This window comes from Oryctolagus cuniculus, chromosome 13, assembly GCF_051225735.1.
Source record: "Oryctolagus cuniculus isolate XC-2025 breed Fujian yellow rabbit chromosome 13, ASM5122573v1, whole genome shotgun sequence".
Lineage (NCBI taxonomy): Eukaryota > Metazoa > Chordata > Mammalia > Lagomorpha > Leporidae > Oryctolagus > Oryctolagus cuniculus.
This window is the reverse complement of record NC_142879.1, coordinates 63,593,588-63,619,952: the sequence shown is the minus strand read 5'-3', so window position 1 is coordinate 63,619,952 and position 26,365 is coordinate 63,593,588. Positions and strand designations below refer to the sequence as shown.

The 26,365-nt window shown below is 38.8% G+C and overlaps 1 protein-coding gene and 2 pseudogenes across 27 annotated transcripts in view; 2 read left to right on the top strand and 1 right to left on the bottom strand.

Annotated features, from left to right (window-relative positions):
- The window catches only part of SDCCAG8 (SHH signaling and ciliogenesis regulator SDCCAG8), a 267,441-nt gene that overhangs the window by 58,421 nt on the left and 182,655 nt on the right, over positions 1-26,365 (bottom strand). For all 27 annotated transcript variants that reach the window (XR_007909721.3, XM_051820791.3, XM_008268182.5 and 24 more), the window contains one exon: positions 20,649-20,780. Coding sequence is in view for 26 of the 27 variants with exons in the window: in XM_051820791.3 (XP_051676751.2) it covers positions 20,649-20,780 (132 nt within the window). In the remaining variant the exon portion in view is untranslated. The remainder of the gene's footprint in view (positions 1-20,648; positions 20,781-26,365) is intronic.
- On the top strand, positions 22,661-23,017 carry LOC100354207 (large ribosomal subunit protein eL34 pseudogene; annotated as a pseudogene).
- On the top strand, positions 24,219-24,281 carry LOC127483660 (U4 spliceosomal RNA; annotated as a pseudogene).

The following is a 26,365-nucleotide window of genomic DNA, read 5'->3' as shown; positions in this document are numbered from 1 at the left end:
TATTCCTCCAACCCATCCCATCCATCCCCTTCTCTTCATCCTTATCCAGGCAGGATCCTATCTAGTTAGTCATCCTATCTAGTTAGTCATCCTATCTAGATAGTCATCCTCTCTAGTTGCCCTGGCTGGGTCCCTGAAGTCCATCCTTCATGATGTAGCCATAGTGAGCCATTCAAAATGTAAATCTACTATTATGTCATGTTAAAGTCCTTCATTGACTCCCCAACATCAATAGGATAGTCAGCTCCCTGCAATTTTGATCTTCAGTGCAACTGTTTCCAATCTCCCACTCCATGAATTTTTACCTGATTATAGTTCCTCCCCAAAGCTTGTCAGTTTTCTCCTCCAGAATTTTCTTCTAGCTTTCCAGTCTGCCAAGAATGCATCCTTGCGCATCCTCTAAAGTTACGTTCTGGCATCCCTTCCTCCAAGAAGTTACTCAGCATCTCCCAGGATGGATATGTGCCTCTGTATTGTGACATCATGTCACTACATGCATATGTGTACTAAGCACCATGCATATCTCTTCTAAGACAGGCCAGAGAAAAACCTTTAAACCTCTCTTTTCCCTATCAGAACAAGGATTCCTAGAAGTCAGGCAAAGTTCCAAAGCCTACAAAGTTCCTATCATGTAATAGATATGCAATCTCCTTTATATATGTTTTGCTTTGAATGGACCAAGCTACACTGGAGTTTAAAAAGGTTGGAAAATAGCTAATAAAGCCGACTGTGTTCAAATCCTAAAGGCTTGGTGAACTGATAGGAGGTTATATATATAGAATCAGCCTATATTAACATTAACCCATTACATAAAATTAAAGTAGTTCCTAGAGAATTGTTCATTAATTCCACACAGATTTATATACTGGAACTTTAAAGACTGATAATGCATGGTTCATAATCTCATGAGGAAGAAGGACATGAAATGCCATGATACAGCGCTAGAAAATAGATATATTTACTATATAAATAAGAGGGAGTGACTACCAGCCTAAAATTTGGAAATGTTGGCATCTAGTAAGAGCTCAAGATTTTATTAACTCTACTTTACCCCATATTCTGAAAGAGTAGTTCTTATGTGAGAGGTCTAGAGATCAGGTCCAAATACATACAAGCCTTTTCTTGGAGTCCTTTATTCTCTGTGTTGAAGTGAAATCTAGAATCCCAAGATGGGACTGTAGACCTGTGGGAAAAGGGCTAAGGGGCTGCCTGGGCTATTTCACTTGCTACCTTATAGGCCTCCCTGTTCTAGGCAAAAAAACCAAAAGGAGTCAAGTACTCTTGTGATCCAGTCAGGCCCAGCAGGAGAGAATCCTTACCACAGTGGCATAATTCAGAAACAAGAAATATGAAATGCAACACTAACATGATACGTTAGGGCCAAGTGGAAAAACTGAAGCATTTCTAGACACGGGTCACAGAAGTAATTATTTTAAAGTAGAAAAGATTCAGAAGTTAGAAGTTAAGTATGTTTGGTCTGGACAAGAAATGATATTCTCTTTCCAAGGATCATCTTCCAGGGGTTGCTCTGCCTGACCACATGACAGAATACAAGTGTTTCTGAGCCTCAATTCTATATTATCCTTTCATTTATGATAAAGAAACTATTAGCATTATACAAAAAGCCAAACTTTGTTGATTAAGAAAAAAAGTCACAGAAGTTGCACATTAACAGTTATTTTTAAAATATATTGTACCAATGTGGAAACCAAAAGCTTGGAAACTATATAAACTCATTCAAAATGACTGTCATAAAATATGTAAATTTAAAGTCATTTATATAACTGCTAATAACCTCAGCTCCATTAAACATGATCTACAAATTTTGAAAAATAGGGACCAACAATAATGCCATGAGTTGTAAAATGGCCTTATAGACAGAGGGAACTGTTCTAGTTTTAATGAGGTCAAAGCATATTTAATTGTTGTGATTAATATTTATTGAATGCCCATGGGATGCATATCATTATACAAACTTCAGCTTTACATTTTTTTTAACTTTTATTTAATGAATATAAATTTCCAAAGTACAGAATATTGATTACAATGGCTTCACCCCCATAACGTCCCTCCAACCTGCAACCCTCCCCTTATCCACTCCCTCTCCCCTTCCATTCATATCAAGATTCATTTTCGATTCTCTATATACAGAAGATCAGTTTAGTATACACTAAGTAAAGATTTCAACAGTTTTTTTTTTTTAATTTAAGATTAATTTATTTATTTGAAAGGCAGAGCTACAGAGAGGCAGAGGCAGAGAGAGAGAGAGAGAGAGAGAGAGAGGTCTTCCATCCGCTGGTTCACTCCCTAATTGGCTGCTATGGCCGGAGCTGCATAGATCAGAAGCCAGAAGTTAGGAGCTTTCTCCGGATCTTCCCACATGGGTGCAGGAGCCCAAAGAGTTGGGCCATCTTACACTGCTTTCCCAGACCATAGCAGAGGGCTGGATAGGAAGTGGAGCAGCCGGGACTAGAACCAGCATCCATATGGGATGCTGGCTGCACCACAGCGCCAGCTCCATGTATTCTTAATAATACTAATTAGATACACATATACTCATTCTAAGTAGGTTTCTCAAATATTAAGAATATAGATGAGAAGTTGTATGATATTTTAAAATGCTGTAGTCACATATCAAGTTATGCTTTTGTACCATTTTTGCTCTTCTACAGTTTTGGAAAACTATAAAAGATTTATTTAAAAAATGATAAAAGATGATAATAAAGAAGATAAAAAGGATTACAAACTCATTCAGTGAGTATCTTCTAAGTTCTAGGCACAGTGCTACATGAAAGAGATACAAAGATGACTAGGATATGGTTTCTGTTCTAAAGGAGTTTATAGTCTAACATTCAAAGAATAATTATTACATCTTATCTGTGTGGTCAAGCTATTCTTTCAAAGTGTTAAGTAATGCAGATAGAGTAATTAAGGAAAGCTGTGCTGGAGAAATGACAGCTAACCTGGTAAGTTCAGGCAAGAGCACCTGGGTGGTGAATTCTCAAGGTCAAGGAATAAGTCTCACGCATCTTTTTAATCCCTAAGCTTGCCAGAGGTCCCTGTTTTTCACAGTTGAAAATCAGTAAATATCTTAAGATTGTATATACGAACAGTGAATAAATGAATTACCACCCATTTTCTATTTATATTCAGAAATGATTCCCAAGAAGAAAGAGCCCATGAGAGTATTTCAGGCATGGAAAGCCAAGACACTCTGGAAAAACAAAAACAAAAACAAAAACCTAAATGAAAGATCTCTGCAAGTGAGATCCCAGTAAAAAGAAAGGGCCAGCAAAGAAGGAGGTACCTTTCTCTGAAGGGAGGAGAGAACTTCCACTTTGACTATGACCTGGTCTAAATAAGATCGAAGTCGACGAACTCAAAAGGCTTCCATAGCCTTGGCAACTCATGACTAGAGCCTAGGGAGATTACTGATGCCATAAACAAGAGTGTCAAATTGTTAAGTCAACAACAGGAGTCACTGTGCACTTACTCCTCATGTAGGATCTCTGTCCTTAATGTGTTGTTCAATGTGAATTAATGCTATAACTAGTACTCAAACAGTATTTTACACTTTATGTTCTGTGTGGGTGCAAACTGTTGAAATCTTTAATTAATATATACTAAATTGATCTTCTGTATATAAAGATAATTGAAAGTGAATCTTGATGTGAATGGAAGGGGAGAAGGAGCAGGAGAGGGGAGGGTTGCAGGAGGGAGGGAAGTTATGGGGGGGAAAGCCATTGTAATCCATAAACTGTACTTTGGAAATTTATATTTACTAAAAAAAAAAAAAGAAAGAACATAACAACCACCACCACAATATCTTTTAAGAGCCCATGAACCACTGGAAAAACCATGTTTACTCTCTTTGCTTATTACAGTCAGGTAAGTGGTAACAGAGAAAACCAAATCCTTCAAGATTGGTTTCTATCCAAATCCATTCCTGGCACAGTCTGGTAGTTTGGATTAACCACAGCTGAAGCTTCACCTGTGGACAGTAGGCTCCCAGTGTTAGGCAGAGTGGGTGTTTGCAACAACTACATCCAGGAGCAGCAGCATGAGTCAGAAATCAAGGGCTTGGGCTGGCACCGCGGCTCACTAGGCTAATCCTCCGCCTAGCGGCGCCGGCACACCGGGTTCTAGTCCCAGTTGGGGCGCCGGATTCTGTCCCGGTTGCCCCTCTTGCAGGCCAGCTCTCTGCTGTGGCCAGGGAGTGCAGTGGAGGATGGCCCAGGTGCTTGGGCCCTGCACCCCATGGGAGACCAGGAGAAGCACCTGGCTCCTGCCTTTGGATCAGCACGGTGCGCTGGCCACAGCATGCCGGCCGCGGCGGCCATTGGAGGGTGAACCAACGGCAAAGGAAGACCTTTCTCTCTGTCTCTCTCTCTCACTGTCCACTCTGCCTGTCAAAAAATTAAAAAAAAAAAAAAAAAAAAAGAAAGAAAAAGAAATCAAGGGCTTGGTAATCTTGCCACACACTAGACTGTAAGTGAAGATAAAAACCAAGATAGGGATAGGATGGGTGAAAGATGATCAAAAAGCCAGGCAGAGACTATTCAGCTCCTCTGTGCAGTGCCACACAGGGCCATTTGCATGATTAAGTCGCTGACATGTCTCCAGCAACAGCCCCACAGAGAAGTTCGTAGCCATAAATGCTCTCACACTTATCTGTAAGGTTTTACGTTTTTTTCAAATTTTTTATTTACATTTTAAGTAAAGCTAACTCAAAATTTAAAAATATTAATAATGCCTAAAGGTTTTAGTATGCCATTATACACTCTGACTCTACAAAAAGTAGATAGCTTACACACTACGTCAGAAGATTTAAACATCTAGGCATTGGCATTGTGGCATAGTGGGTTAAACCAACACCTGCAACGCTGGCTCCACTTTCGACCCAGCTCCCTGTTATAGCACTTGGGAAAATCAGCGGAAGATGGCCCAAGTGGTTGGGTCCCTGCCAGGAATCAAAACCAGTGTCTATATGGGATGCCAGCACTGCATATGGGGGCTTAATCCACTATGCCACAGTGCAGGTTCTGCAGCTGCTCCTCTTCTGATCCAGTTCTCTGCTATGGCCTCAGAAAGCAGATGGCCCAAGTCCTTGGACCCCTGCACCCACATGGGAGACATGGAAGAAGCTCCTGGCTCCTGGCTTCAGATCAGCACTGCTCCAGCTGTTTCTATCTGTGGAGCAAACCAACGGATGGAAGACCTTTCTCTGTCTCTCAGTCTGTGACTCTGCCTCTCAAATAAATAAATAATATCTTTAAAAAACCTAAAACATCATGCTACACTCCACCATACCCATGCCCCCTTTGGGCACAGCAAGTGTAGCAAAGTAATGAACAGGCAGCTACATAGAACTCTGTGTGTGTATGTGTGTGCACATGTGCATGTGTATCTGTGTGTATGTGAGGCAGTTGTGTGCTATAACAATCTGGATAAATACTAAGACCTAATTAAGAAAAGAAAATGAAATGAATGTGCAGACCCCTTCCCTCTGCAAAAAAAAAAAAAAGATAAAATGAAGAGTGGAAAGACTATATTCAGACAGTTCAAGAAAGAGAAAAAGTTGTTCATTCATTATTTAGGAATGAGACTTAGTGCACTGATAATTTTAAAAACCAAGCATAGGTTCTTTTTTATTTTTTATTTTTAAGATTTATTTCTTTATTTGAAAGGCAGAGTTACAGAAAGGCAGAGGCAGCGAGAGAGAAGTCTTCCATCCGCTGGTTCATTCCTCAAATGGTAGCAACAGCCAGAGCTCCGAAGCCAGGAACCAGGAGCTTCCTCCAGGTCTCCTATGCGGGTGCAGGGGCCTAAGGACTTGGGCCATATTCCACTGCTTTCTGAGGCTACAGCAGAAAACTGGATCAGAAGTGGAACAGCCAGGACTTGAACCGGCACTCATATGGGATGTCAGCACTGCAGGCAGTGGCTTTACCCTCTATGCCACAGCACCAGCCCCAGGTATAGGTTCTTAATCCAAGAATTTAATTGGATCCATTTTGAAACCATTTGCATTTTAAGCAGTATAACCTAAGAAAGCAGACTTTCCATGACTTTCAGCCAGGAGCAGATTAGCTTCCTGAGAAATCATGGCTACAGCCCCAAGCATCCCTAACTGGGCAGCAGGTCACCCAAAACTGCATCTGAGGGTGACTCTTTGGTTGGACAGTGGTCACTGCTTTCACCAAACAGCTGTGATGAATGTGCATGGTGTAAGAATGATTTGCTGGCCCTGCTTCTAGGTAGGGTGGGGTTGGCATTCTTAAGCTAGGGATGGAGAAAGCAAGTAGAGAACAAAGTTCCCATTCTCCTGCCTCCAGGTCGGCTTCTCTCTGGGACGAAGGGAAAGATTATGCATGGAGAATGCAATGCAGACACTCTGATGAAGCCACTTCTTCTGCTGTACATCTTCACTTTTCTGACTCTAGCAGTTTCTCCCAAAGGACCCTAGAGGTTCTCTGAGTAGACTGCCACTTACCCTGGACACACCCTCTCTCTTTTCAAATCTATTGAGTGGTGTCCACAGCACACCCAATATGGTGGACACTGACTGCTCAACTCTCCAGCACAAATGGGCACCTCTGCTCCCCCGAGTTGTGGTATACCTCATATACCTTCCCAAGTCAGCTGTGTTTTTTTCCCAAGCCTGTTTACACTGCTTACATAAACATAATTTAATGTTTAGTGAACTCAAAAATATGATGGTTAAAAAAAAGAGTTGCTGATTCTATGAAAACAAAATGGGATGATTTAAAAGATTCAACAAAGCTGAATTTTTAAACACACCAAAAATGTCTGTCAAATTAGGTGTGTGTGAAATAAATGTCAAAGACTTGATGGGGAGAAGGTCATTAAAAGAGCGAAGTCTGCACAGAGGCTGCTTTCCAAGCTCTTTATGTCCTCAGTTGGTTTACAGAGACTCACATCAGGTGCAATTTGGATGTGGTTAATGCAGGAAAAACAATGTGACATTACAAATCAGGTGATCCACACATAAAAAAATTTCCTCTGTCATGATTTCTTGATCTTTGAATTAAGTATCTAACTCTGGTGTCAAGTGTACTGGAAAAGACACCTTCTGTTAAGCATTTCATTGTTTATGTCTACTTAGTATTTTTCTTTTGATTGTTAGTTCTAACCCATCTCCCTACGTCTGGGAACATATAGATTATTGAGTGGGTTTAACAGAAAATCACTAGACCAGAAGTCAGAAAACAGAGCCTAGTCATCAGCTGAACTATAGTCTTGGAGGTGTAATCGCATCTCTTTGAGCCTCAGTTTCCTCATCCACAATGCATGCGTTGGGGATGGGGATGGAGGATGAGAGTGCATGACAAAAGAAGTAGGACCAGATAACATCTCTGGTCTCAAGAGTCTACAAAATGCCACCCTAGGCTATTTGGCTCAAAGCACAAATAGCCTTCCTTAAAACATTTTATTGGTCTTTAGGAACACACTAGATAGAAAATGTTTGAAAAAAAAAAAAAACAGACAAATTCATCTATTAATGTTGAAAATAAGTAACTCTCCTAGAGAAAAGTAAAATCTTTAGAAATTTTAATTAGAAAGGAAAATAGAAAGTTACTTGTCATGTAAATAATACAATAAGATTGAAGCTATCAACATAAAATTGATAGTTGATATCTTTATAATTTGAACATTGAGAAAAGATCTATGTTACATTTTGGAGTGGGCATTTGGCCTAGCTATTAAGATGCCGGTTGGGGTTCCTGCAACCCACATCAAAGTACTGTGGTTTAATCCCTGACTTCAGCTCCTGATTCCAGCTTCCTGCTAATATTGATTTCCCGAAGTAGTGGTGATGGCTCAAGTTACTGGGTTTCTGCCATCTAGGTTGGAGACCTGGATTGAGTTCCCAGCTCTCAGCTCTGGCCCCCAAGCAATTGCAGGCATTTGGCAAGAGAACCAGCAGATGGGGGCTCTCTGTCTCGCTGCTTCTCAGAAATAAATAAATAAGTAAGTAAATAAATAAAGTTTAAAGAATGATGTTACATCTTAAATGGCAGTGCACTCTATTGAAAACAAAAAGCTTTTGGAACAAACTTTTTACTTTATAGTTGCAAAGTGAATTACAAAGCTATGCTTTTGACAATAGCATGCCATATAAAATTGTTTAAATAATTTCCAACATTAATTCTAATTTGACAAATATAAAATTAAAACAATTACAGATTGGAGAAAATAAATTGTCTGATGAAATGAGTGCCACCTTCTTTAAGATCTTTAATTCTATACAGAACTAAAATAAAGTTAACCTCAAGAGTCAGTTTATGTTGAAATCTTTACTTAATATATGCTAAATTGATCTTCTGTATATAAAGATAATTGAAAATGAATCTTGATGTGAATGGAAGGGGAGAGGGAGTGGGAGAGGGGAGTGTTGTGGGTGGGAGGGAAGTTATGGGGGAGGGGGAAGCTATTGTAATCCATAAGCTGTACTTTGGAAATTTATGTTCATTAAATAAAATAAAATTAAAAAAAAAAGAGTCAGTTTAAATCACACCTGACTGCATTATCAGAAATGTGGCTTTTCATAAATATATGTTTCTAGCTAAAAAGAAAATTATGGGAGCACACTGTCTTACACATTATTTTTATATTTATTTCATCACCATTATTAATTAAAACCTCCTTTTCGGCACAGAAATTATACAAGCTAGATGCATATATAAAGATAAGAAATTTAAATCTAAGTACACATCGTCTTTTAAAAATAACCATTTGCCATTTGTGAGTGGGGAAAATAACACAAGTGTAACATCCAGCTTAGATGCTGCCTTGGAGTCTATGTCAATTCAAGTTTTCTTTTATGATTCAGCTATCCCAAGAGTTCCAAGAATCTGAAAATATTTCATTAGAAATTAATGTGTTATCCACACAAATGGCAAATATTGAAAAGTAGAAATATAAATAAAAAATAATAAAAATAGTAAGTCTACTAATACTGAAGAAGCAGGCAGACAGGAGGGGAGGAGAGCATGTGAAAGGGAGAGAGATTTTAAACATCCGGTTTCGATTCTGGACCGTTTATGGAAACAGACAGACACAGTAAGCGGAAGCCAAATATATTCTCGGGCTCTGACAGGATTTGTTTTCTATCTTGTCATTATTTTTACTATATTTCTCCTAATAATATTTCTCCATCCTTCTAGATTTCCTGACCGACAATACCAGTCTCATTATGGGCTTGCAAATGAGAACAGTGGAGGATTCAGGCGAGTTCCTGGGGATCGGCTGCCTTTCCAGGCTTCTTGCTGGGGGTGTGAAGCATTCCCAGGAACTCTTCAGCACCGCGGCACACAACCATGGCAACCTCACCCCCACCCTATGCATCCTTCCCAAATCTCTGAGCATGATTTTCTTGGGATCCAACTCAAACCCCTGGCAGAGCAATAGGTACCTGGTCTATTGCAAAAAGCTCAAGATGAATGAATGATGCTCATTTCACTAATGCTGGCACAAAGGCAACAAATCAGCGTGCATCTGCTTTGTTTGCCTTTTTTTATATATAAGAAGTAGTTTATCTCAACACTTTTAATTTAAATGACACTGAGAGAAAGTCTCATTGCTTATCAAACATGCAGCCATGAACACGCACTTGTTCCTACATCACCAAAGATAATGAGGGAACTATTGTGAAAATATGAAAGATTTGTTTAATGCAGACTATAAAAAAACACCTCTTTGCATCAAAATAAGTGTCTCCCTTCATTGCACAACTGATTATTTTCTATAGAATTTAAATTGTACATAAAATTATAATTGTGCCTTGTTTAATGTAAATTGATTGTCTTAATTATTGGGAAAGGATTTGAATTTTAATGGACTATTTTGCTGGAGCTATGCCAAGCAAATCAGCAAAAACTCTAACAGCTCTAACTGGAGGTATACAGCCACACATTTACAGAAATCAAGAAGACTATGTGGTCTCAAGGATTGATCCTAAAGTGGTCTGAAAAGGCTAGAAAGCTTTAGCGTAAAAGCTGTAACTTCCAGTATTAGGAAATTCTGTGACTGTGAGGCTGTTATTTGGTTTCTCTTTCTGAAGAAAAATCACAACATCTACATATTAATAGAAAGCAGTTTTGTTGTGATTTTAATGTCCTTTCTTCCTATAGATTAGCTAATCTGTGAAAATCAGGGCTTTAACCTGAAGGCAGCACCAACATACAATCCTGCAGGAGTGTGTCATGCAGGCATTCCGACACACTTGAACGCTACACTTGAATATCCAAGGAAGGCCACCCCAGGAAGTTGGCTGCAGATACATCCCGGCTGCATGCCATATAGTCACTGCTTGACATATCTCCTTTTTATAAATCCAGTGTATACGAAGTCCAACAAATCTTCTCCACACTTACAATCACAGGCAAGAGCAGACCTCAGCCGTTTTGCTACCCAGATGGCTGCAACATTTTTATAGTTAAATTACAACCAGTGATGCCGGAGGTATAGATACACATCTGCCCGAAACTGCCAGTCTTCTAGGATCTTTTTCACAAACCCTCAGCCTCAAGAACACTCTTGATAAAGGTGTAAAAATCACCTCTGGGTATAATATGAACCATTTACTACACAGCCAAATTCATACCTCAGCTATTAACCATCAAAGATTTACTTTAACTGCTATAAGTTTGAGATATTTTAGGAATTGAAAATACAAAGTTTTAATAGTTTCAGTCTTGAAAGAGCCTCTTTTGCCATGGAAAATTACAGTATTAATGTAGGCATATATACAGATGCTAGGTATAGAGTATAAATTAAGATTTGGACTGGTGAATACAAATTTCTTCTGCTATTCATCAAACTTTCTTGAATGAATTTCTATGGTGATAAAGAATCAAGTTGAATTAAATATTTATTTCTATATCAAAGTTCAGAAAGCCTAGAAAGGTCCATAAATTTTTATCAAGGACAGTTGTGATTGATTTCTTTCGAAGTGCTGATCTAGCTTGTATAAAACAATCTCTGTTAACATAATTCAAAGTCTACAAGATATATCTGTATCTATCTATCTATCTATCTATATATATTTAAAAGAACTCAGAGTTTTCTAGCAACTAGATAGCTCATTAAAATTCCATGATTCATAATTAGTAAGCCTCAGATTTTGGATTAAAGTTGAATAGTGTGAATTTTAATTAAATGTCATTCCCAAGGCATACTATTTTATTGTATAAAAGTAGGGAATCTGACCAAAGATTTCATTCCAGAAATGAAGTGGATATTCTGAAAACTAAGAGCCAGAGCAACACAACCATGAAAAGAGAGAGGCGAATAATGTAAAGTGAGTGGGAGGATAAGACAAAAAAAGAAGAAGAAGAAATAGCAAATAAGTAGTGCTGACTGGTTAGGAAGCAGCATGAATGGCATTTTTGGCATCTCAGTACCTATCCTTCCCGTACCCACATTTGCAGAGGACTGGATGAGCTCCACTTAGCAGCCAGAGTCAGCAATACATCAGCTAGATAGAGGCCTACTTTCTTTTAGTGACACATTTGCCCAGCATATGAACATTACAATTTATATTTAGTGGACAAGAGTGACTCAAAAGCTACTCCAATGCTGTTTTTCTGTATTTATATAAAATGCCTTTTTAATAACTGTTCTTTAAACTAATGTATATTTTCCAAGGATGATAAAGAAAAAATGGTTCTTCCCATGTTCACATACCAAAAAAGTTATTTCATGGATAATAGCTATTTTAAAAAACCAATTGATTTCTGCAAAACAAAAGTCCCTCAAGTATGATGATTTAACAAGATATTATTACCATAAAGCCAAATATCCTCTTTAATCTGTTAAATTTCTATCACCAGCAGACTGCATATTATACATGATCAAAACAATGCAGGAAGTTGTTTTTTATCCCCTGCATATATGCATTCAACTAAACAAAGAAAAGCACTTTTTAAAAAGCACTGAAGGCTTGCTCTCCTTATGTAATCACTTCAGAAGTTATTTTATTCAAAATTACCAAAGAAAAGTCAAAAGACTTGGTATCCTACCAAGTAGCTAATTCATTATGTTCAACTTAGCTTGGATTTCAATCTTTTGTGCAACATCAAAGAGCTAAAAGAGCACAATGGGACACTGCTGCCTAAAGAGCCTCACAAACAGGTTCAAGTCCAAGTCAATGGCCTTTTAGCCATTGCTGAGAATTTCTGCAATTCTTCAAACTGACTCACAGGCACTCTGAGAGGCACACTGAACTGCTCTTTCCAAGCCAGGTGAAATAGGTCTACCATGGAACGAAACTCTACAAAAACATCCTAAAACTGAGCATTTCCAAAGAAAAGTGATGATTTTACAGTCCTATCAGTAGAGCTGATTTAATTTTTATTTTTAAAATATTTACTTATTTATTTGACAGGCAGAGTGAATACACACACATACACACACACACATGAGGGAGGGAGGGAGGGGGAAAAGGGGAGAGAGAGAGAAAGAGAGAGGGAGAGGGAGAGAGAGAGAAGCAGAGAGAGAGAAGGGAGAGACAGGGAGGGAGGGAGGGAGGAAGGGAGGGATAGTGAGAGAGAGAGAGAGAGAGAGAGAGAGAGAGAATCTTCCATCTGCTGATTCATTCCCTAAATGCACACAACAGCCAGGGATGCTTTCAGTCCAGGCTGAAACCAGGAACTCCATCTTGTTCTCTCACATGTGTAGTAGGGATCCAAATACTTGGGTCATCTTCTGATGCCTTCCCAAGCACATTAGCAGGGAGCTAGATAGGAAGCATAGCAGCTAGGACTTGAACCAGTGCTCTGATATGAGATGCATGTGTTAAAAGCAACAATTTAACCTGCTGTACCACAACACTAGCCCCTGGAGCTGTTCTGATTTTAAAGGAAGACTTGATAGTTTGTGTTTTTCTTTTCCTTTGGTTTATTTTTAAATTAGTAATGATTTATCATTAAGTATGTATTGCAAAAGTAAACTCAAAAACTGTGTCATTTAACAAAAAACATATATAATTTTCTATGTGCCAGGCAGACTCCAGTTCATTTAAGTATCACAGCAACCCTAAGATGTGGGTGTATCCTTTCTCCCTTTTAACAGATGGAGCACCTAACTCATTGAGAGGTGAAGTAACTTGCCCAAGGTCAACAGCAGGCTCAGTGGTGAGGCTGGGATCAGAACCCAGGCACAATGGCTCCAGAAGCCCCATTTTCTTAACTGTGCACCATATGTTCCATTAGTAATTAAAAAGTCTTTTTAAAAGCTCATTTAGTCTTGTGGCAACCTGGGGAGATCTCTAAGGCACATTAGCCTGAAAAGCCCCTAGCAGAGAATTTGACTGTTACATGTAACACTGTCACTAGCAACTTGGAATGGAAAAATCTGCCAGGGAGCTTCATGGACTTGGATTCTGGGAACCTGGAGTCCAAGCCCGACTCAGAGGCTGGCCTACTTAAGGGCTGCAGCACAGTGGTCAAAAACACGGGCTCTGGAAACAGACAGCCCCTGCATTCCTAGACTTGCAATGCCACACATTAGCTACGTGAGCTTGGGTACATTCCATAACCTCTTAAAGTCTCAGTTTCCCCTCTACACTGCTCTCATGATGAAATTTAAAATTGCTTCTCTGCTACAGATTCTTTACTTATAAAAGTGCAGTCTTGTGTTATAGATCACAAGGTCCTGCTATCTACCAGATACTGTGATGCCATGATGCTGATTATATTTATATTGATTACAATAATATTCTATTACAATTATTTAGCACTTATGTTTTCCCCAAAATTTTCATATATGTGATCTAACTTGATGCTCATAACTTTTCTGCCTGGTATTTAATTCCTGTTTTATGGATAAGGACATTGAATCTGAAAGAGTTCATTTGGCTTATACAACTTACGAACTTAGAGCTTTTGCCCCCTATCCAAAGTTCTTTGCTATGATAACTTGAAATGGTCCACTACAGACACGACACCTCTCTGCAATAAGCTTACAATATAATTAAGGAAGTAAAATAATTTGAAAAAATAGAAATAAATGCGAACTGCTCCAAGATCTTGGAGAGAATGGAATAGCTCTCTATGGTTTGAGTTTTCAGGCAACTCATACCAAAGGGGATCTAAGGCGTGGAATGCAGAGTGTAGGCTTGGTCAGAGCTGAGAAGCCAAAGTAGGATTCTATGGGGAAAATAAGGAAAATAAAATAGACAGACATTAACCAAAGACACAATTGCAGGAATATTCACAATCAATGACAGGTAATCCACGGCTGTGGAAGTGAAGAGAAGCAGAGCAGTACAAAAGATGAGGACACACATGAACTCTGTCTGTCAACTGTCCCTGAGGCTGCTATCATCTAATGTTCTTATCCAGGACAGCTTTATCAGGTCTCTCCTGGGCCTTGCTGCTGGCTGCTGTTGGATGGACTGACTCCATGGAGGCATTCTTGGTTCTGCCACCTGAAGCTCACAGCACACAATTCAAGTCTTGGTCTTCTTCTGCCAACTGGAGTCCAATGACACATTAAATCCTAGGATTTAAGATTTGCTTCCTGAAGCAGCTGCTCAAAGGACAGGCAATGTAATCTTAAGTGCAGGAAAATCATTTCCCATGGGGAACATTTGGAACCCAAGAGATGGGAAGAAGCTGAAGGAATAAAGTCTCTCTCATTCCTCCTCCAGTGAGTCATTTGGAGGCAGTTTCTGTTGCAGCCTATCCAGAAACATCTGTCTGACTATGACTCTGTGGCTTATCATGAAGCAGTTGCCAGTTTGGTAACACATGATCTCATGCTTTTCCATGTTTCCTGGCCCTTTCCCTTCCTCTCATTGCCCTGAGACTGTAGCCAAAACAAATATTAGCACTTAATACTTGCTTACATTCTCTGACAATAGGACAGAAGGAATTGGTAAAATCTACACTGAAATCACCCATTAGTTAAAACAGGTATAAAAAGATACAACCACAGGAATAACTCATCATCTGGTAATGCAAGCAGAGTAGTGAAAAAGTTAATAAACACAAGTATCAGAAACAAACTATAAGTGGGATGGGCTATGAGAAGCAGAAGGCTATCAGGGAGCCAACTCAGGCTCAACAGGTATGAGACCTACTAACATCACAGAAATGTCTCTCTCCTGGTTAAAACTCTTCAAAGACTCTCTTCTTACAAGGTTCAAGTCCTGTTCTACTTCTGATCGCAGCTTCCTGTTAATAAATACCCTGGGAAGAAGCAGGTGATGGCTTAGGTACTTGTGTCCCTGTCCCCATGTAGGAGACATGGATTGAATTCTTGGCTCCTGGCTTCCACCTGGCCCACATTCATGTGTTGCAGGCATATAGGGAATGAACCAGCAGACAGAAGATTTCTCTCTGTCTCTATTTTCTTTCAAATAAATTGAAAAATCAAGTATATTCAAACATGGCTCCTAGTCTTCCTAAGGATTTATTAATAATACATAGGATAACTATATTTTATTTTTATTTATTTATTTATTTGACAGGCAGAGTAGACAGTGAGAGAGAGAGAGAGAGAGAGAGACAGAGAGAAAGGTCTTCCTTTGCCATTGGTTCACCCTCCAATGGCCGCCGCGGCCGGCATGCTGCGGCTGGCACATAGCGCTGATCTGAAGGCAGGAGCCAGGTGCTTCTCCTGGTCTCCCATGGGGTGCAGGGCCCAAGCACTTGGGCCATTCTCCACTGCACTCCCAGGCCATAGCAGAGAGCTGGCCTGGAAGAGGGGCAACTGGGACAGAATCTGGCGCCCCGACCGGGACTAGAACCCGGTGTGCCGGCACCGCAAGGCGGAGGATTAGCCTATTGAGCCGTGGCGCCGGCCAGGATAACTGTACTTTAGAGATTATGTGTTAAGCCCAATTGACTTATAATTTTGGTGTAATTTTGAGGGAAAGGGATACATTTTCCAAGATATTTCTGGTTTTCAGTGATTCTTCCTTTATTCTACATACTTTCAGATTGTTTGTCCTTTGACTATGTAAGTGAGGCTGCCTACCTAATCCATACATTTCCAGGGACTAGAGAAACAAATCAGTGCTAAAGAAAAATTTCAAAATCAACAAGTTACATATTTTCTAGCAACATATGATCACTTACTATTTTCCTCATGAATATAATTTATTTTAGTTTATAAAACAATGGCATATAAATAAAAATAACAGCAATTTTGTTAATTTACTTTTTAAAAATTCTATTTATTTGAGAGGTAGAGAGACAAAGAATGACACAGAGAGGGAGCAAAAGAGAGTGATTGAGCTTCCATCTGCTAATTCATTCCCTAAATGCTTGCAAAGACTGAGGTTAGGCCAGGACCAGGCTCGAAGCCAGATGCCAGGAGTCAGGAACTCAATCCAGGTGTTCCATGGTGGTGGCAAGGACCCTACTACCTGAATCATCACTTGTTGTCTCCCAGGGTCTGCATTAGCAGGAATCTGGAATCTGTAGTTACAGCCAGGAACTAAGCTCAGATACTCTAATGTGGCACACGGTCATCCTAATTGGTGTTCCCATTTTTCTTTTTAAATGATGAAATAAAGGTCAAGATTCAGACTTTTGTTCTCAAGCATCTCTATGAAAATAGCGAATAGTTGTAATTTCTCAAAATTAAAATGTCAAATTAGATAAATAATCCATACTATATTTCATATTTAACACTGACTTTTGAAGAATAAATTTCTACTAGGAAAACAGAACTTAGAGATTTGTTAAAGATCATTGTGAGGCTAATTTGCAAAGTTATTATCAATTTTAAATTCATTACTAGTTATGTTTCAATCAAAAGCTTAATGTCTCTAGAGAATTATTTTAAGGTATATAACTAAAACAGCACATGCCTATATGAAAGGGAAAAAAGGAAATAAAACTGCCAAACTGATCCAATAGCCAGGGTTCCTGGGGCTGTTGACACAACTCATAGCCCAGTGGTGCTCCAGAGACCCTGGGACTCATTTTCTCCATACACTGAGGGGCTCTTACAAGGTTCTAGTACCTTAAATCTGTTTGCATTTTTTAGGATTCCATAAGATCTCATCCCTTCCTCTTCTGTCCCCCCCCCCCCCCACCATGGGACCTCATTCATTCCCAAGTTTTGGCCAAAAGAGATTTCTGCCTCCAGGCTATATCTGTCTCCTGAGCTCCATCTACTTTTTTTGTTTTTTAAACATAACCACTGCAACAGTTTGAACCCTAAATACAACATGACCAAAACGTAATCTTTTGTCTTATCCCAAACCCAGGGCATCTCCCCCACAAAGCTGCTTCTTTGGGGTGTGCTCTAGTTCTCAGTAAGTAGCATCACTAGACTCCCATTCTTCGTGTTGGAAAAACCAGTGCCATCCTTCACATCTCCTCTCCTCTACTGAACACCAATAGCCATCAAGGAATTCCTGTTGAATATCCCTCCTCTCCATTCACCAGTCTCTACTTCTCTCCTAACTATTATGATCATTATCGTTCAAGCCAGTATCATCACTTGATTACTTCAGTAACTTGCTAACTGGTTTTGCGTAAATGCTAATGGCTCTGCTCTAAACTGTTATCGAATTTGTAGTTAGAATCCTATTTTTAAAATGAGAAACTGATCACATTTAAAAAATATTTTTATTCTTCTCTTAATAATCGGAAAAAAAAATAAAAGGTCTCTTAAAAAAAAAAAAGAAAGGCCACACATTTAGGTATGGCCCTTACCTACTTCTCCAACCTAATCACATGCCACTCTTTTCCTTATTCTTTATATTACAAACACACTTTTTTCTCTTCCTCAAAAGTTTATATATCCTATCCCAGGATTTTTAGTTTTAGTTTTGTTTCTCTAGAACAGGAGTCACCAAACTTTTTTAGAACCGGATCATATGGTAAAAACATCATGCTTTGTAGTCAAGAGGTCACAGTCTCTGACTCAGCTATACAACTTAGACCTTGTGGCACAAAAGCAGCCACAAATAACACAGAAATGAATGGGGAGTACTATGTTTCTGGGCCATTAAAACTGAGTTGTGGACTAAGGCAGTGTTTGTCCATTTCTGCTCCAGAAAGGTAATACTCCTTACCTTATTGTTTACAGACTTAAAGTTTTCCCTGATCAGAAGTTCCCTTCTTAAATGTATCACAAAGCGTTTTCTCTTTTATAGAACTGATCCTTATTGTAGTCAACCATTTGTGAGATACTTTTGTCAGTAGCCATCTGTAACCTCCACTAGGATGTAACCTCCACTAGTGTGGGAACTACTTGGCTATTTTATTGCCAGCATATAGCACAGAACATGACACACAGTAGCAATTTTCAATAAATATCTGTTGGATGAATGAATCCTTACTTTACTCTCTTAGCTTCACTTGGCAAGTTTATCTTTTTGAGTTAATTCTCCATATGGAAACGGAAATGATAACAATAGCTAGTTTCCAGGTTTGCCTCAAGGTATATAAGACAACATGCATGAATGTATTTTGTAAACTCTAAAGCAATATGCAAAGGTGAAATATGAAATGCTAGAAATCATGCCTTGGTTCCCTAGTACAGGAAGCAAACTATGGCCCAAGGCAAACTATCGCCCTTGTGTTTTGGTCCTCCACCTAAGTGTGGTCTTCACTTTTTTAAAGGGTTGTAAAAATAAAAAAAAACAAAAAAAGTCTACCAGGTGAGGTCTGCAAAGTCAAAACTATTTACTTTCTAAACCTATAGAAAATGTATGCTGAGCCTTGGCTGAGAACAACATGTGGGTTTAGTAAATATCTTAATGTGTGAATGAATGATTATTACTTTATGAATATACTCATATTTTAATATTTTGGTAACTGAAATGTGGTGTTATTTTCTGACTGCCCTTATTCAATGAAGCAAGTAATAAAAGTTGTAAAAATATCTCCACCCTCCCTAGGAGGAGAAATTTACTTTCAGTCTTAAAAAATAAAAGGAGTCTATACACATTTTCATTTATAAAAATGTATTTATTTATTTGAAAGGCAGAGTGTCAGAGAGAGAGGGAAAGTGAGAGAGTGAGAGAGTGCACATTTCCATCTACTGGTTCACCCCACAATGACCACAATAGCCAGGGCTGAGCTGGGACAAATCCCAGAGCCAGGAACTCAATCTGGGTCTCCCACATGAGTATTAGGGACCCAAGAACTTGGGCCATTATCCGATGCTTTCCCAAGTGCAATAGCATCAAGCTAGATTGGAAGCGGAGCAGCCAGGACTCAAACTAGCACTTAGATATGAGATGATGATGTGACATGCAGCTGCTTAACCTGCTGCCACAACATTGGCCCTACCATTTTCATTTTCCCTCAATTATTCAACAACTGTTTTGAAACAGAGACAGCATGGGGCAGCTAAGGAATAGGGTGGGGATGGGAAGTCTGAGGTGAAGAAAACCATTTTTACTGGAAGGTTCACTGCTTCTGTTATACATGTGATTGCTGCGTTAAGGTCCAAATCTACAGAAACCATTCATTGTTGGCTATAAAATGCTCAGATTTTTATTCCTGGAAGATCCACTACTATACAGAAATTAGAAATGGCATATTCATAAAAGATATAGGGATTGTATTTACTACCAAAAAAAAAAAAAACAAAAAGAAAAACAAATCCAATACTGCATAAAAAGGAGAAAGAATTTGGAGTCAAAATTAAGACTGAAGTTTAAACTCCACCTTTATTCCATTGTCACATTGAGTAAATCCATCAGTTTCTCTGAGTGGAGTTTCTTTCTCTAGGAAAAAGAGAGTAATAAATGCTGACACTTAGTATGTGGCTAACATGAGCCAGCTGCTTTAGTTGATAGTTATATCAAAGTGGATATTATTACCAATATTTGGGTGAGGAAACAGACACTCAGAGAGGTTGAGTGACTTAACTCAAAGTAACACTGCTAGAAAGAAACAACTTTTGATTGTGATCAAGTACTGACTCTACCAGTACTATCAGTACAACTTCTGATAAGACATTTAGCCTCTTTAAGCCTATTACAAGTTTTATCTTGCATACAGCACATAAAACCTAATTTCTAGAAGGGAAGTTATGAAATTCTTCCATATTACAATATTATCAACATGTACTATAAAGATGGATGGCTTTCTTCCACTGTTCTACCCAATTTTATATCATTAGAGAATAGTAAGGGATGTGCTCTCCTCTCTGTACGTAAAAAGAACAACCTAAATTAAGGAAACATAAATAAAGTATCAGAAGGGGAGGGTGTTGTGGTAGAGCAGGCTGTGCTGCTGCTTGGGACTCCTACATCCCATGTTGGAGTGTCTGGGATCCAGTCCGGTCTCTGCTTCTGATCAAGCATCCTGCTAATGCTCCTAGGAGGCAGCAGATGATGGCCCAAGTGCTTGGGTTCCTGCCACTCATGTGGGAGACCCAGATGGAGTTCCTGCTCCTGAATCAGCCTGGCCCAGCCCCAGCTTTGTGGGTATTTGCGAAGTGAATCAGTAGAAGGAAGACCTTTCTCTCTCTTCTCTCTCTCTCTCTTTCTCTCTTTCTCACTGTTTTTCAAATAAATAAATCTTTTTCAAAGTATAAGTTACTATCAGAATTATCATAAATTCCATTTATTCCACAACAATTCCTCCTCTGCTTATGAAGTAAACACATGCAATCTACAGAACATCAGCTGATTATTAATTCTTTATTACCTTTGCTTCATTCTTTCATGTACTGTCCCATGCTGGACACACTGCTCCTCCAATTCATCGTTTCTTCTCTGTAATTTTTCCAGTTTGTCATAAATATACCTTTTTTCTTGAATGAGTTGAGCTTTCGTAGATCTAGAGATGAAAACACAGAAATAACAGATGTTAAAAGGTTCTTATTATTAGAGTATATTTTATTGTATAACCTTAAACTTATCTTAAACTCTAAGTATAATAGTGTAATAAAGCTTAAATATAATAGTGTAAAAAAGTATAAAGTTTTTTTTTCCAGAAATTGCAAAATCTAGTAGAAGGATATATGAATTATAGGGACTCAAGTGTCAGACAGAAATGACTTTTCTAAAGAACAAGACTAAAGTGGTAATGATTAAATCTCTTTTTAAAAAGACTATCACTCATTGAACAAATATTTACTGAGTGCTTACTGTCTAGTCACCAGAGAGCTAAAAAAGCAACTCAAGGCCTTATTTCTATAATAGTTTTTTAGTTAACATAGCCAATTTAAGCACATATAGTTAAAATCTAACAGTTCCGTGATGGTTAATTTTATGTATCAACTTATCTGGGCCCAGAAAATTGAGCAAGACTCCAGCTACTGCAGAGTAGCACAGGAGAGGGAGCTCCAGAAGTTACCTTGGAGCACAGAACTGGGTTCACACCAGATAAAGCCCAGAGCGCTCAACCTCCAAGGCCTGTGCTCTGGGACAAAGACTCTAGACCTTTACAGTGTCAGGAGAGACCCGTGCTCTTATTTCAGTGCACAGATCTTCTATCCAACCCCGGGGCACTGTAGGGCCCACTGACTAACAGACCCAGGTATGTGTCAGTCTGGGTGGCCAAGAGACTACCTTTATCACTGTCCTCCAACCTTGAGCAGACAGCAAAGTACTATAGGACTGTGTCTTGGGACTCAGTGCAAGGCTGTTAAAGACCAACACTGGGCAGATCTTACTAGTCCCTATCCTCAGGCAAGTGCCTATGAATTGAGTTTCTGGACTTGCCCCAGTATCAGATGGGGACCTGTATTCTGGTTGGAAGGTCTTGCTTTGGTGTATGTTACCATTATCTTCGTCTGGGCCTATGAGCACACCCAAGATTGCACAGTGCCTACAGTTGACTGTAAGACCTAGGTGTGACCCACTGAGTGTCTGCCTGTTTAGCTGAGGAGCTTCCTCAATTATTCCTACTGTAAACTCAGACAGCAAGAAACCACAGGACTGTTTTGGGACTCAATATCAGGATGGTAAAACCCAACATTGAGTAGAGCCTAATGACCCCTCTTCCCAGGCCAGCGCCTACAAACAGAGCCTCTGGACCTGTGTTAAGACCAAGTGGAGTTCCATGACCCTAGTTGATCAATCTTACACCCTAGCCAGTATGACAGTTGTTTGTAGGACCAGCGTCAAGCTGTGAGTCCACCTCAGCAGACAGATTACAGCTTACCCTTAGACTGCATTGGTGTCTGTAGGCTCGTGATCTAGCATCATGGCATTTGTAACCAAAGGACTAGGAGCGTGGGTTGACCTTAGCCACAAAGAGAGGCTCCTAGGAATGCATTATCCCTTTTTAGGCATTTCTCCAGTTCATTCTAAATAATATATTAACTGAAGTTTGGCATAAATCTAATCTTGGGGAATATCGTAGGCATGAAATGAGAGAATAAACATCAAGAGCAGACCCAAAGCAAATCTCAACTTTGAGAACTATCTAGTGCTGAAATAGCATGTCTGTAGACTCAGACAAACTTAGCAGACTGCTTAGAACTTCTAGAAGGACAGCCACAAATTAAGCTAATTATTATAACTAATCCTTCAGTGTGCAAATTGTATCATACACCAACAAGTGTCAAGAACTTCCAAGGAACTGCAACCACACCTAACCAATAAAATAAAGTACCAGAAACCAACCATGTAGGAAATAAAGTTTTCAAATGTTTACATAGAAATTTCCAAATAGCTGTTTCTCATCTGGGACGGTGCTTAGAGGTGGTCATAATGGTCCAGCATTTGACATAATGCTGTAGGCTTGCCTACAATACAGCCTCCAACAAAACCAGACAGTCCCGAACTCTTGGTAGCAAAATTGTTCACCTTTACACTAAGAGATTGGGAAGGTACCAGAATTAGCATGTGGTGTTTGCCCAGGAAGACTTCGTGGGGTTCATGCTGTGAGACCTAAAGTTCTGATGAGACTGTCTAAAATGAAAAAACATGTCAGCAGGGCCTGTGGTGGTTCCATGTGTGCTAAATGTGTCCATGACAGATCAAGTGCACTTTCCTTATTGAGGAGCAGAAAATCATTGTGATAGTGTTGAAGGCACAAGCACAGAGTCAGAAAGCTAAATAAAAACATGAAACTTTTGAGTAATTAAAAAAATAAAAACCAAAACCAAAATAGCTGTTTTAAGGAAACTCAAATGAATTTCAAGAGAAATGACTTAATAGTGTAACAGAGAAATGGAAGTAATTCAAACAAATAAAAAGAAAACTTTCAACTGAAAAGTACACCAATAAAATTTAAAAGGTGGGGTGGGTGTTTGATTATGTTGGGATGCCTACATCCCATATCAGAATGCCTGGGTTCACGTATCAGCTCCATTCCTGATTCCAGCTTCCTGCTAACCTGGATTCTGAGAAGACACAGGTGATGGCTCAAATAGCTGGATCCCTGCCACCCATGTTGGAAGACTGAGTTCCTGGTTCGCAGCTTCATCCTTAGCCCAGCCCCAGAAGTTGCAGACATTTGGTGAGTGAGCCAGAGGATGGAAACTCTCTATCTCCATCTGTCTGTCTCTTGCTCTTGCTCTGTCTACCTCTCAAACGAATGACATTTAAAATTGTGATAGAGGGCATCAATAGCAGAGTAGGTGAAATAAAATAATCAATGAACTTGAAGACAGACTACATGAAAACACACAGATGGAGGAGAAAAAGGTAAAAGCAATTAAAAGAAATAAAGAAAAGCGTATGGAAACTTTGGGACATCATGAAAAGAGCAAATATCTGAATTATTGGGGTTCAAAGGAACTTGAGAATGTCAAAGAGACAGAAACATATCCAAAGAGATAATAGCAGAAAGTTCCCAGTCCTAGAGAAAGATACAATTATTCGGGTATAGGAAGGTCAAAAGCTCAGATTCAATTCAACCAAGTCTATCCAAAGACATATTATAATAAAGATCTCAGAGCTTAAAGATAAAAAGATGTTTCTCAAAGTTGCAAACAACACACAAAAGGGTTCCAATTCACTGCTATAGACTTCTGGCTTCAGATTGGCCCAGCTCTGGCCATTGTAGCCATTTGGGAAGTGAACCAGTGGATGGAAGACTTCTCTCTCTCTCTCTCTCTCTTTCTGCCTCTCTGTAACTCTATCTTTCAAATAATAAATAAATAAATCTTTAAAAAATACTTATTTTTGTTTTGAATTGTGCTTTGTGTCTTATCTTACTAGATTATATATGAGGGCATAGATCATTTTACTTTTAAGTTCAGATCAACTGCTCAATCTATATTTGCTTCTCTTGGTAAGAAACTACCCATATTTGAAATAGTCCAGCTTTATGCAGTGGAAGTATTGTAGCCAAAGAGGTTTATCCAAGGCACAATTATTGCTAATGATTTAATAATGATTTATGTTTCTCCTTTGAAAAATCACAACGTAAATAAATTAGAGGGTGCTATAATACACTTTACATTTAATGCTCCTTCTAAAATTACTATCTCCTTATCATATCAGGCAATAATAAAAATTTAAAATAAGACAATATATCTTTAAAGCAGATTAGCATAAAATACAGAATACCTAACTATTCTCAGTACTTTTTAAGAAAAATGCACTTTTAAAAAGAAAAATCACACAAAAATAAATTTTATAGTATAAAAATATAATAATTTTACAAATAAAAATCATGTATTTGAAAAAAAATCTCATAGCTGTGTGGGAATGAAAAAAATCTTGTAGCTGTGTGAGAATACTCATTATGGCATTTTTTCCAGGAAAAGAAAAACCTTGCCTGGAAACTTATCCAGATATCTATCAACAGATCAGTTATATTACTTTTACAATGGAAGATCAAGATGCTATCCAGATAATGTGGCTATTTATTAGTGTTACTATTGACCTAAAATATGATACGTTGTTAAGAAAGAAAAAATATTAAAAATCAACACATATAATGTGATTCCATCTTATAATTAAAAATATTTTGACAAGTATACCAAATATTAATTATTTCTGAGTGTTCAGGATTAGGAATGTTTTTCCTTTTCTTTATTCATCATTTCCCATGTTTTTAAAAGATATTTATTTACTTATTATTTAAAAGTTAGAGCATTAGAGAAGAATGGCGAGAGTGAGCACGAGAGCGAGATAGAGAGAGAGAGGGAAAGACTCTTTCCATACATTGGTTCACTCTTCAAATGGCCGCAAAAGCTAGCATGGGCCAGGTTGAAGCCAGGAGCCAGGAACTCCAACCTGGTCTCCCAAGTGGGTGTCAGGGGCCCAAGTACCTGGGTCATCATTCATTGCTTTTGCAGGGACATTAGCAGGGTGCTGGATCAGAAGTGGAACAGTCAGGACTCATATTGTTGGCCTAATACAGCATGTCAGTATCCAAACAGTGGCTTACTCTGCTTTACCACAACACTGGTCTCCCTTTTTCATATTTTATGAATTATAACAATGAGTATGTATTGAACTTTTTAAGTCATTTTGATTTTGAAAAATTCATAATATAAATGTAAATGTTGATAATATGGGCGGTTGGACATATATGGTGACAGAAGATACATAGAAACTCTTCAATTTTTCTATGAACCTAAAACTGCTCTAAGAATACATTTTAATGATTAAAAAATACAAAGGATGGGAATGTTTTTACAAAAAGGTAACAACAATAAAAATTAAAAGCATCAGTAAATAAAGCACTAACTCTACTCTTCAACAAAATCCAATTTAGTAAAGTATAAGGTATCTGAAAAAAAATCCATGGAAGAAGAAACACAAATTGTCAACAAATATTTATAAAATATTCAATTTCATTTTTGTTTAAAGAAATACATAAAAAATCAGATACTAGCTGGCGCTGCAGCTCACTAGGCTAATCCTCCGCCTGCAGCGCTGGTACCCCAGGTTCTAGTCCCGATCGGAGTGCTGGATTCTGTCCCAGTTGCTCCTCTTCCAGGCCAGCTCTCTGCTGTGGCCCGGGAGTGCAGTGGAGGATGGCCCAGGTGCTTGGGGCCCTGCACCCGCATGGGAGACCAAGGGGAAGCACCTGGCTTCGGATCAGCGCAGCGCGCCGGCTGTACCAGCCATCTGGGGGGTGAGCCAACGGAAAAGACCTTTCTCTCTGCCTCTCTCTCTCTCTCTAACTCTGCCTGTCAAAAAAAATAAAAATCAGATACTACTGTCAAATATTCATTGCATGTCTACTCTGTGCCAAATAGTGGAATCCATCTTATACATTAATGATCTCAATCCTACAGGTGATTGTTTATTTTCATTTCTTTGTAAAGTAAATACGAAGTTTAATGACTGGCCTAAGGTCACCCAAATGGTCAGTAGCCAAGCCCAGACACAAATATTAGTCTGTCCAACTCTAATGGAGTAGTTTCAACTGTTGTGCAATACTGCCTCACACTCTTTGAGAATCTAATGAATTATTACACATACAAATGATTCAATTAAAATTTTGTTGGGGCT